Below are 13,149 nucleotides of genomic sequence, written 5' to 3'. Positions count from 1 at the left end.
GCCATAATGTGAGAGTGCAACTTCAGGAAGCCATAATGTGAGAGTGCAACTTCAGGAAGCCATAATGTGAGAGAGTGTAACTTCAGGAAGCCATAATGTGAGAGAGTATAACTTCAGTAAGCCATAATGTGAGAGTGTAACTTCAGTAAGCCATAACGTGAGAGAGTGTAACTTCAGGAAGCCATAATGTTAGAGAGTGTAACTTCAGTAAGCCAACATGTGAGAGACTGTAAATTTAGGAAGACATAATGTGAGAGAGTGTAACTTCAGGAAGCCATAATGTGAGAGTGTAACTTCAGTAAGCCATAATGTGAGAGAGTGCAACTTCAGTAAGCCATAATGTGAGAGTGTAACTTCAGTAAGCCATAATGTGAGAGTGTAACTTCAGTAAGCCATAATGTGAGAGAGTGTAACTTCAGGAAGCCATAATGTGAGAGAGTGTAACTTCAGGAAGCCATAATGTGAGAGAGTGTAACTTCAGTAAACCATAATGTGAGAGAGTGTAACTTCAGGTAGCCATAATGTGAGAGAGTGTAACTTCAGGAAGCCATAATGTGAGAGAGTGTAACTTCAGGAAGCCATAATGTGAGAGAGTGTAACTTCAGGAAGCCATAATGTGAGAGAGTGTAACTTCAGGAAGCCATAATGTGAGAGTGTAACTTCAGTAAGCCATAATGTGAGAGAGTGTAACTTTGGGATGCCATAATGTGAGAGAGTGTAACTTCTTCAGTAAGCCATAATGTGAGAGTGTGTAACTTCAGGAAGCCATAATGTGAGAGTGTAACTTCAGGAAGCCATAATGTGAGAGAGTGTAACTTCTTCAGTAAGCCATAATGTGAGAGTGTGTAACTTCGGTAAGCCATAATGTGAGAGTGTGTAACTTCGGTAAGCCATAATGTGAGAGCGTGTGTGACTTTTTGAGAGTCCCTCCCCTGCACTGTGACTGTCTGCCTATGGGCCCTGGTCAAATGTAGTGCACTATATAGGGAATAGGGTGTGATTTGAGACACAGCCTCAGTAGCATGAAACTCACTGTTTGCAGCTTGGCTTGACTTGGCATGGAGACAGAAGAGAGAACTTGATATATGCAAAGCTGGAATCAAGACTCTCTATTCACAACCTCACTTCTGTCATGAGGGTTGGAGGAGGGGGCGAGGAGGGTTGGAGGAGGGGGGCGATGAGAGTTGGAGGAGGGGGTGAGGGGGGGCGAGGAGGGTAAGACGACGGGGGGTGATGAGGGTGTCAATGTGTGTCCGTATGCGTGTGTCTGTGCGCATGGAGGAGGAGGATGAGGGTTGGAGGATGTGAGCGAAGAGGGTTGGAGAATGGGGGCGATGAGGGTTGGAAAAGGGGGGCGATGAGTGTTGGAGAAGGGGGGCGAGGAGGAAGGGAGGAGGGGGGCAAGGAGGGATGGAGGAGGGGGGTGAGGAGGATTGGAGGATGGGGGGCAATGAGGGTTGGAGGAGGGGGGGCGATGAGGGTTTGAGGAGGGGTGCGATGAGGGTTGGAGGAGGGGGGCGATGAGGGTTGGAGGACGGGGGCGATGAGGGTTGGAGGAGGGGAGCGAGGAGGGTTGGAAGAGGGAGGCGATGAGGGTGTCAATGTGTGTCCGTATGGTGTGTCTGTGCGCATGTGTGTGTGCATGTGTGTGCGTGTGTGCTTATGAACACTGCCTCTCCACAGCAACATGCAGGCACACACACACACACACACACAGATACACACACAGACCTGGGAGCTGTAGCTGTACCCTAGCTGGTTGGAAGGCTGTGGTGCTGAGAGGAGAGATGAGAGAAGAGAGAAGAGAGAAGAGAAGAGGAGAGGAAAGGAGAGGAGAGGAGAGGAGAGGAGAGGAGAGGAGAGGAGAGGAGAGGAGAGGAGAGGAGAGGAGAGGAGAGGAGAGGAAAAGAGAGGAGAGAGGAAAGCCCTTGATTGGAGTGCTGCTGACTGCAGTCCACTCCTACTCCCATCATCACTGATACATAAAGCTGTCTCTTTGCTGCCTAGTTAATGTGTAATCATTAGTTCAACTGTCACCCTGGCTCAGTGGTGTCTGGTGGGAGGAGATGAATGAAACAGTATCAAACTAAATAATGGAAATCATGTTTGATCACTTTTCCATTTATTCTATTTCAGCCATTACAATTAGCCCATCCTGGGATATCTCCCCCCACCAGCCACCACTGCTCTGGCTCCACATCAGCCTCCGAAACACACATTCGAGTGATGATTTCTGGACATTCTAATTCATGTGACCAGGTGATTGTGAGCCCTGCCAGTCTCTAGTACCCCCTGATCTGACCAGGTGACTGTGAGCCCTGCCAGTCTCTAGTACCCCCTGATCTGACCAGGTGACTGTGAGCCCTGCCAGTCTCTAGTACCCCCTGATCTGACCAGGTGACTGTGAGCCCTGCCAGACTCTAGTACCCCCTGATCTGAAATTCATTACCTCTCACTTAGTCAAAACACTCTTTTTTTATCCTGATGTCATTTGAGGAAGACATGATGACACGGTGGATCAAGAACAAGACGACCATCAAACCTCCTGCCACCCGTTAGGAAACCTGTTGTTGCCATAGCGTCACTCACGTACGTACGTACCTGACGTTGTCATGACGCTGGATGTAGATCTTATGAAAGATCCTCTCGGGCGGCTTCAGGAAGTCCTCCTTCATCTCCATGGCAACGTTCCTGGGCAACAGGCTCATCAGGAGGCGCTCCTAAAGCAGGAGTGGGAGAAGCCGAAAGACAGAGTGGGCGGAGGTAAATTATGAGGTCATATTATGTAAAAGTAAAAAAACGAACTCGCTCATTATTAATAGTATGCCTCCCAAATTACAGCGTATTTCATAATATAGTGCACTTCATCCGCCCATGTCGGACACAGCCCCATCCTCCAGAGGTTACAGCAGCAGAGGTCAAATGGATGCATTTTGATCAACAGCATTATAGTAGCCTACAATAGACATACATACAGGTAACTGCCAAAATAAAGGAAACACCAACATAAAATGTCTGAATAGGGTGTTGGGCACCACGAGCCAGAACAGCTTCAATGCACCTTGACATAGATTCTACAAGTGTCTGGAACTCTATTGGAGGGATGCGATACCATTCTAGTACCCCCTGATCTGACCAGGTGACTGTGAGCCCTGCCAGTCTCTAGTACCCCCTGATCTGACCAGGTGACTGTGAGCCCTGCCAGACTCTAGTACCCCCTGATCTGAAATTCATTACCTCTCAAACCACTCTTTTTTTATCCTGATGTCATTTGAGGAAGACATGATGACACGGTGGATCAAGAACAAGACGACCATCAAACCTCCTGCCACCCGTTAGAAAACCTGTTGTTGCCATAGCGTCACTCACGTACGTACCTGACGTTGTCATGACGGGATGCGATACCATTCTTCCATGAGAAATTCCATCATTAGGTGTTTTGTTGATGGTGGTGGAAAACGCTGTCTCAGGCTCCGCTCCAGAATCTCCTTACGTGTTCAATTGGGTTGAGATCTGAGACGGCCATGGCATATGCTTTACATCATTCTCATGCTAATCAAACCATTCAGTGACCACTTGTGACCTGTAGATGGGGGCATTGTCATCCTTTGGGGGCATACAATGGTAACCAAAATAACAGCCAGAAAATGGCCTGACCAGCATTTTAATACACCCACTCTAAGCATGATGGGATGTTAATTGCTTAATTAACTCAGGAACCAAAACTGTGTGGAAGGACCTGCTTTCAACATGCTTGTATCCCTCATTTAATGCTTCCATTATTTTGGTAGTTACTTGTGTACAAACAGTGCATTCAGAAAGTATTCAGACCCCTTGACATTTCCACATATTGTCACGTTACAGACTTATTAATAAAATCGATTAAATTAATTTTCTTCCTCATCCATCTACACACAATAACACATAATGACAAAGCGAAAACGGGATTTTAGAGAAAGAAAAAAAACTGATTTACATAAGTATTCAGACCCTTTGCTTTGAGACTCGAAATTGAGCTTAGCTGCATCATGATTCCATTGATCATACTTGATGTTTCTACTACTTGATTGGAGTCCACTTGTGGTAAACTCAATTGATTGGACATGATTTGGAAAGGCACACACCTGTCTATATAAGATCCCACAGTTGACAGTGCATGTCAGAGCAAAGACCAAGCCATGAGGTTGAAGGAATTGTCTGTAGCGTGCCGAGACAGGATTGTGTCGAGGCACAGATCTGGGGAAGTGTACCAAAAAATGTCTGCAGCATTGAAAGACTCCAAGAACACAGTGGACTCCATCATGCTTAAATGGAAGAAGTTTGGAACAACCAAGACTCTTCCTAGAGCTGGTCGCTCGGCCAAACTGGGCAATCGGGGGAAAAGGGCCTTGTTCTGGGAGGTGACCAAGAACCCAATGGTCACTCTGACAGAGCTCCAGAAGGACAACCATCTCTGCAGTACTCCACCAATCAGGCATTTGGGGTAGAGTGGCAGCCACTCCTCAGCAAAAGGCACATGACAGCCTGCTTGGAGTTTTCTAAAAGGCACCTAAATGTTCTCTGGTCTGATGAAACCAAGATTGAAAGCTTTGGCCTGAATGCCAAGCGTCATGTCTGGAGGAACCCTAGCTCCATCCCTACCATAAAGCATGGTGGTGGCAGCATCATACTGTGGGGATGTTTTTCAGCGGCAGGGACTGGAAGACTAGTCAGGATCAAGGGAAAGATGAATGGAGAAAAGTACAGAGAGGTCCTTGAGCTCCAGAGTGCTCAAAACCTCAGACTGGGGAGAATTATGAAATATCACATTATGTAAATGTGATATTACAGTGTTGTATTTGTAACACATTTGCAAAAAAATGTAAAAACCTGTGGGACATTGTGTGTAGATTGATGAGGGGTTTTTCTTTTTTTAATCAATTTTAGAATAAGACTGTAACGCAACAAAATGCAGAAAATATAAAAGAGTCTGAATACTTTCCGAATTCACTGTATAATATGTATGTATAAGGCATAACATACATATACTCTGCAAATATATAAGAACTATTGAGAACAACACGCCCATTCTTGATTCTCCCTCATTCAGTAGTGTAGCGTCCATCCCTGTAGCTTCTCAGAGTGTGGTGTTAGAGATGCCCTGCCCTAGCCTGGTATGACATTAATATCAGCATGCTCCAGTTCCTCCCTGGTCTTGATGCCAGTCCTGACCTTAACAACCACCATGAGCTCAACACTACCACCACCGCTGGTCTTATTAAGGGTAAGGAGCAACAGAGTCGGAGACCTACATCTCTCTCTCTCAGTCGCAAAACATTCCTCTTTATACTTTGATTTCAGTCCTCTCAATAGCCTGCATGGGCCCATATTCACCAAGCTTCTCAGATTAGGAGTGTTTGTTGTTATTTTTGTTGTTTTTGCCTTTTAGATTATAATGAATGGACAAGGGGACCTGATCCTAGATCAGCAGTCTGCGAGATGCTTTATGAATACAGTGTAACGGCTCTCGTTGGTGGTAGGAATAGTAGACTAAAGCGCAGCGTGGTAAGTGTTCATGACTCCTTTTATTCAAAAAAACACTTAAAACAAAATAACAAAAGCGAAAACGAAAACGAACAGTTCTGTCAGGCACAGACACTAAACAGAAAACAAGATCCCGCAAAACCCAAAAGGAAAATGACAACTTATATATGATCCCCAATCAGAGACAACGATAGACAGCTGCCTCTGATTGGGAATCACACTCGGCCAAAAACAAAGAAATAGAAAACAGACTTTCCCACCCGAGTCACACCCTGACCTAACCAAACATAGAGAATAATAGGGATCTCTAAGGTCAGGGTGTGACATACAGGCCCTGGTCCCATTCTATATGTACTGTAGCCAATTCTACTATCGGAACCAACAAAGAGAGGAATTAGCTAAAACACAAACAAATCGGACCGATCAGGCTATTGCCATGAGAGCACAGGCCTTGACCCTACACGACTGCACCTACTACCAAGAATACAAAACATTGTTTTGGCAGTAGCTGTAGCAACACAGATAAGCTGCACATTAATTAACAAATTATCAGGATTGCTATAAAAATGAAAATGAAAATATGAAAGTGCGATCTACCAGGAACCAGTCTGAGATGTACAACATATAACATATGCACATTAGAGTGGGGTTTTATTCTCCCTCTGGAATAATCTAGTACTCATCCTCTCTCCCCTCCTCCATTAATTATTTCTGGTGACGCCCTCTTCGCCGGTCCTGATGCATTAATCGCTCACTAAATGAATGACTTTTCCTAATTATCGCTGAGCTGCTGTGGATAAAACCAACTACTCAATTTGCAGACACTATTAAAAACACCTGATTACACTCAGTGTACAAAACATTAGGAACACCTGCTCTTTCCATGACATAGACTGACCGGTTGATTCCAGGTGAAAGCTATGATCCCTTATTGATGTCACCTGTTAAATCCACTTCAATCAGTGTAGATGAAGGGGAGGAGATGGGTTAAATAAGATTTTTTAAGCCTTGAATGGACGGGAGATTCCGACAACACCGGACGGACGGGAGACTCCGGCAGCTCCGGAGTGAAGGGCGATTCCGGCAGCTCCGGAGTGAAGGGCGATTCCGGCAGCTCCGGAGTGAAGGGCGATTCCGGCAGCTCCGGAGTGAAGGGTGATTCCGGCAGCGCCGGCGTGATGGACGGCTCTGGCAGCTCCTGGCTGACCGGCGGCTCTGGCAGCTCCTGGCTGACCGGCGGCTCTGGCAGCTCCTGGCTGACCGGCGGCTCAGGCAGCAACTGACTGACGGGCGGCTCCGGCAGCTCCTGACTGGCGGGCGGCTCCGGCAGCTCCTGACTGGCGGGCGGCTCCGGCAGCTCCTGACTGACGGGCGGCTCCGGCAGCTCAGGACAGACGGGAGACTCTGGCAGCTCAGGACAGACGGGAGACTCTGGCAGCGCTGGGCAGGAGGAAGACTCTGGCAGCTCAGGACAGACGGGAGATTCTGCCAGCTCGGGACAGACGGGAGACTCTGGCAGCTCAGGACAGACGGGAGACTCTGGCAGCGCTGGGCAGGAGGAAGACTCTGGCAGTGCTGGACAGGCGGGAGCACCTGTAGGGAGGAGATGGAGAGACAGCCTGGTGCGGGGGGCTGCCACCGGATGGCTGGTGCGTGGAGGCGGCACCGGATAGACCGGACCGTGGAGGCGCACTGGAGGTCTCGAGCACCGAGCCTGCCCAACCTTACCTGGTTGAATGCACCCCGTAGCCAGGCCAGTGCGGCGAGGTGGAATAGCCCGCACTGGGCGGTGCTGGCGAACCGAGGACACCATGCGTAGGGCTGGTGCCATGTACACAGGCCCAAGGAGACGCACTGGAGACCAGATGCGCTGAGCCGGCTTCATGGCACCTGGCTCGATGCCCAATCTAGCCCGGCCGATACAAGGCGCTGCAATGTACCGCACCGGGCTATGCACACGCACCGGGGACACCGTGCGCCTCACGGCATAACACAGTGCCTGCCCGGTCCCTCTCTCTCCACGGTAAGCACAGGGAGTTGGCGCAGGTCTCCTACCTGACTTCGCCACACTCCCCGTGTGCCTCCCCAATACATTTTTGGGGCTGCCTCTCGGGCCTCCTTGATCGCCGTGCCAACTCCATTCGCCGATATCCCTCCTCACATTGTTCCAGAGAATCCCAGCCGGGCTCCGGGACTCTCCCTGGGTCAACCGACCACCTCTCTATTTCGTCCCATGTTGTAACATAGTCCAGATCTCGCTGCTGCTGCTGCTGCCCGGTACCACGCTGCTTGGTCTTTTGGTGGTGGGTGGTTCTGTAACGGCTGTCGTGGGAAGAAGGTGAGGACCAATGCGCAGCGTGGTACGTGTTCATCTTTTTAATCAAGTAAACTGAACACTGAATAACAAAACAACAAAGAAACAACCGGAACAGTTCTGTCTGGTGTAGACACACAAAGACTGAAAACAACCACACACAAAACACAATGGAAAACAGGCTACCTAAATATGGTTCTCAATCAGGGACAACAATTGACAGCTGCCTCTGATTGAGAACCATACCAGGCCAAACACAGAAATAGAAAATCATTGAAAAACTTACATAGACAACCCACCCAACTCACGCCCTGACCGTACTAAAACAAAAGACAAAACAAAGGAACTAAGGTCAGAACGTGACACACGCTGAAATAAAATTTAAAAAAAACAGGTTTTGGTTATTACTGTCAGAATAGCAGACTGGATTTGTTATAGGAAGAATATAATAGACTGGTTTGGTTATTATGATCCAAATGGCAGACTGGTTCAGTGGGGGTTTACATCATGAAGTGCTGTTCCCAGATCCCAATCAGGGTGCTGTGTGCGTTTTTGGTACCCAGATAAACTAGTGACCTTTAGCGGGTGGCGTGGGGAGGCCATGAAAGCAATCTGCCTGTGTAATAATGACCTGTCAGAGATCAGAGCTGTTACTGCAGGACAGGGAAACAACACAACATTTCATCAGCTAATCTACAAACAACAGGTGTGTGTGTGTGTGTGTGTGTGTGTGTGTGTGTGTAACGGGGTATGGGTGCTAAGATATTTGATTCTTATAAGCGACTTCTATAGGTAGGTATATTGGGCTGAGGAGGAGAGGAAGGGTGGGTGTCTAATGTTGTTCATGTGTGTGTGCAGGTGTGTGAGGAGGGGGTGGAGTGTGTGTGGTGTGGTGTAATGCGTACGCTACGCTAATTGTTCTTTCCTCATATAGCTGCTGTCATAGTTACTGTGTGCCTGTGGGCTTATTGTTGCAGAAGCTACATTGGCACCTGCAACCTTTAGAAAGTCACTCTGAAACGTATCAAGCTCAAACACACATTATTTACACAAGATGCACTCTAAAGAATGATGGGTTAAAAACCAACCCAGCGCTGGGTAAATAGTGGACAGAACACGTGTGGGTTATTTTTGACCCCGCAGTTTGGTCACTGAACTATGACCAGATGGGCAGTATTTCCGTTACATGTATTTAAAATAAATATTTTGTATTACAATGTGCTACTACTCTCCAATGTATTTTCTAACTAGATACTTTTGAAAGCTGTAATATGTATTTTCAAAATACAAAATACCTTTCTATACCATTTCTGTATAGCGGTTCACAATTTTGTGGCCCCTTTCACCCTAAGTTGGTATCAGAAGTCTGATGGCACCATGGTGTGATAAGAGCTTCTGCTAAATGAACTAAATGTAAATGTAGATGTAGAAATGAAATGAAATGAGGCCAATGACAATACCTAGTGTGCCTTGCAGTTGTTCATTTCCACATATACAGTTGAAATCGGAAGTTTACATACATTTAGGTTGGAGTCATTAAAACTTGTTTTTCAACCACTCCACAAATTTCTTGTTAACAAACTATAGTTTTGGCAAGTCGGTTAGGATATCTACATTGTGCATGACACAAGTAATTTTTCCAACAATTGTTTACAGATAGATTATTGCACTTATAATTCACTGTATCACAATTCCAGGGGGTCAGAAGTGTACATACAGTCAACTTAGTGTGCCTTTAAACAGCTTGGACAATTCCAGAAAATGATGTCATGGCTTTAGAAGCTTCTGATAGGCTAACAGACATCATTTGAGTAAATTGGAGGTGTACCTGTGGATGTATTTCAAGGCCTATTTTCACACTCAGTGCCTCATTGCTTGACATCATGGGAAAAACAAAAGAAATCAGCCAAGACCTCAGAAAAAAATTGTAGACGTCCACAAGTCTGGTTCATCCTTGGGAGCAATTTCCAAATGCCTGAAGGTGCCACGTTCAGCTGTTCAAACAATAGTACGCAAGTATAAACACCATGAGACCATGCAGCCGTCATACCGCTCAGGAAGGAGACGCATTCTGTCTCCTAGAGATGAATGTACTTTTGTGCGAAAAGTGCAAATCAATCCCAGAACAACAGCCAAGGACCTTGTGAAGATGCTGGAGGAAACAGGTACAAAAGTATCTATATCCACAGTAAAATGAGTCCTACATAGACATAACCTGAAAGGCCGCTCAGCAGGGACAAAGCCACTGCTCCAAAACCGCCATAAAAAAAGCCAGACTATCATTTGCAACTGCACATGGGGGCAAAGATCGTACTTTTTGGAGAAATGTCCTCTGGTCTGATGAAACAAAAATAGAACTGTTTGGCCATAATGACCATCGTTATGTTTGGAGGAAAAATGGGGAGGCTTGCAAGCTGAAAAACACCATCCCAACCATGAAGCACGGGGGTGGCAGCATCATGTTGTGGGGGTGTTTGCTGCAGGTGGGACTGGTGCACTTCACAAAATAGATGGCTTCATGAGGCAGGAAAATGACGTGGATATACTGAAGCAACATCTCAAGACATCAGTTAAAGTTAAAGCTTGGTCGCAAATTGGTCTTCCTTATGGACAATGACCCCAAGCATACTTCCAAAATTGTGGCAAAATAGCTTAAGGACAGCAAAGTCAAGGTATTGGAGTGGCCATCACAAAGCCCTGATGACATCAATCCTATAGAAAATTTGTGTGAGAGTAAGGAGGCTACAAACCTGACTTAGTTACACCAGCTCTGTCAGGAGGAATGGGCCAAAATTCACCCAATTTATTGTGTGAAGCTTGTGGAAGGCTATCCGAAATGTTTGACCCAAGTTAAACAATTTAAAGGCAATGCTACCAAATACTAAATGAGTGTATGTAAACTTCTGACCCACTGAGAATGTGATGAAAGAATTAAAAGCTGAAATCAATCATTCTCTCTACTCTTATTCTGACATTTCACATTCTTAAAATAAAGTGGTGATACTAACTGACCTAAGACAGGGAATTTTTACTGAGTTTAAATGTATTTGGCTAAGGTGCGTGTAAACTTCCAACTGCACATTTAGGTAATTTAGCAAACTCTCTTATCTAGAGTGACAGTGCATTCAACTAAGGTAGATAAACAAGAACATATCACAGTCATGGTAAGTAACCGTTACTGAGAATGTTGTTGCAGTTCGGCCGGGCTACTTGCAAATGTCTAATGACAAATATATCAAAATGAAACATTATTTATTTCTGAAAAGTGTTTTATTTTGTCATTTGTATTTTTAAATAAATTTGCAAGTAGCCGGCCGAACTGCAAAAACATTCTCAGTAATGATCACAGAACCGTTTTACTTGCTATGACGGTGATATGTTGTTGTTTATCTACCTCAGTTGAATGCACTGTCACTCTGAATAAAAGCATCTGCTAAATTATCAAAATGTAAATGCATTAAAACATGTATTTCAAATACATGTAACATAAATACTGCCCATCTCTGATCGTAGCTCAATAACCCAGCATCAAAAACCCAACCCAAAAGGTGTTCGGTCCAATATTTTCCCAAATGTAGTTGTTTTTACCTCAGCATTTTTAAAGTGGGTGTAACGGTTTTCTTGCGGTGAAGGAGAGTCGGACCAAAATGCAGCGTGGTATTCTTGATACATGTTTAATGATGATGAAAAAACGAACAATACAAAAACAACAAACGTAACGTGAAAACCTATACAGCCTATCTGGTGACAACAAACACAGAGACAGGAACAATCACCCACCAAACACTCAAAGAATATGGCTGCCTAAATATGGGTCCCAATCAGAGACAACAATAAACACCTGCCTCTGATTGAGAACCACTCCAGACAGCCATAGACTATGCTAGATACCCCTACTATAATACAAACCCAATACCTAGCAAAAACCCCAAGACAAAACACACCACATACAAAACCCATGTCACACCCTGGCCTGCCCCACCCCCCCCCCCCCCCAGGTGCGGACTCCCGACCGCACAACTAAACCCATAGGGGATGGTCCGGGTGGGCGTCTGTCCATGGTGGCGGCTCCGTCTTAGTCCCTTTGCCTTGCGTCCTTAGATAGGCGATCCTCGCCGCCGACCTTGGCCTAGTAGTCCTCACCAAGGACCCCACTGGACTGAGGGGCAGCTCGGGACTGAGAGGTAGCTCGGGACTGAGGGGTAGCTCGGGACTGAGGGGTAGCTCGGGACTGAGAGGAAGCTCGGGACTGAGAGGAAGCTCGGGACTGAGAGGAAGCTCGGGACTGAGAGGAAGCTCGGGACTGAGGGGTAGCTCGGGACTGAGGGGTAGCTCGGGACTGAGAGGAAGCTCGGGACTGAGAGGAAGCTCGGGACTGAGAGGAAGCTCAGCACTGAGAGGAAGCTCATGCAGGTAGTTGGCTCTGGCAGATCCTGGCTGACTGGTAGTTCTGGCAAATCCTGGCTGACTGGCGCATCCTGGCTGAATGGCAGATCCTGAATGACTGGTGGATCTGGAAGATCCTGGCTGAATGGCGGATCCCGGCTGAATAGCGGATCCTGGCTGACTGGCGGATCTGGAAGATCCTGGCTGACTGGCGGCTCTGGCTGCTCCATGCTGACTGGCGGCTCTGGCTGCTCCATGCTGACTGGCGGCTCTGGCTGCTCCATGCTGACTGGCGGCTCTGGCTGCTCCATGCTGACTGGCGGCTCTGGCTGCTCCATGCTGACTGGCGGCTCTGGCTGCTCCATGCTGACTGGCGGCTCTGGCTGCTCCATTCTGACTGGCGGCTCTGGCTGCTCCATGCTGACTGGCGGCTCTGGCTGCTCCATGCTGACTGGCGGCTCTGGCTGCTCCATGCAGACTGGCTGCTCTGGCTGCTCCATGCATACTGGCAGCTCTGGCGGCTCCTTGCAGATTGGCAGCTCTGGCGGCTCCTTGCAGACTGGCAGCTCTGGTGGCACCTTGCAGACTGGCAGCTCCTTGCAGACTGGCAGCTCTGGCTGCTCCTTGCAGACTGGCAGCGCTGAACAGGCGGGAGACTCCGGCAGCGCTGTAGAGGTGGAAGGCTCTGGCAGCGCTAAACAGGCGGGAGACTCCGGCAGCGCTGTAGAGGAGGAAGGCTCTGGCAGCGCTAAACAGGCGGGAGACTCCGGCAGCGCTGTAGAGGAGGAAGGCTCTGGCAGCGCTAGATAGGCGGGAGACTCCGGCAGCGCTGGAGAGGAGGAAGGCTCTGGCAGCGCTGGACAGGCGAGGCGCACTGTAGGCCTGATGCGTGGTGCTGGCACTGGTGGTACTGGGCCGAGAACACG

At 47.6% G+C, this 13,149-nt stretch overlaps 1 protein-coding gene across 1 annotated transcript in view; it reads right to left on the bottom strand.

Annotated features, from left to right (window-relative positions):
• The window catches only part of LOC139410244 (adenylate cyclase 1a), a 203,578-nt gene that overhangs the window by 182,036 nt on the left and 8,393 nt on the right, over positions 1-13,149 (bottom strand). Inside the window, exon 3 of the mRNA XM_071155717.1 lies at positions 2,602-2,720. Within this exon, the coding sequence (XP_071011818.1) occupies positions 2,602-2,720 (119 nt within the window). The remainder of the gene's footprint in view (positions 1-2,601; positions 2,721-13,149) is intronic.

The sequence above is a fragment of the Oncorhynchus clarkii genome, chromosome 5 (genome assembly GCF_045791955.1).
Source record: "Oncorhynchus clarkii lewisi isolate Uvic-CL-2024 chromosome 5, UVic_Ocla_1.0, whole genome shotgun sequence".
Classification (NCBI taxonomy): domain Eukaryota; kingdom Metazoa; phylum Chordata; class Actinopteri; order Salmoniformes; family Salmonidae; genus Oncorhynchus; species Oncorhynchus clarkii.
This window is presented reverse-complemented; position numbering and strand designations above follow the sequence as displayed.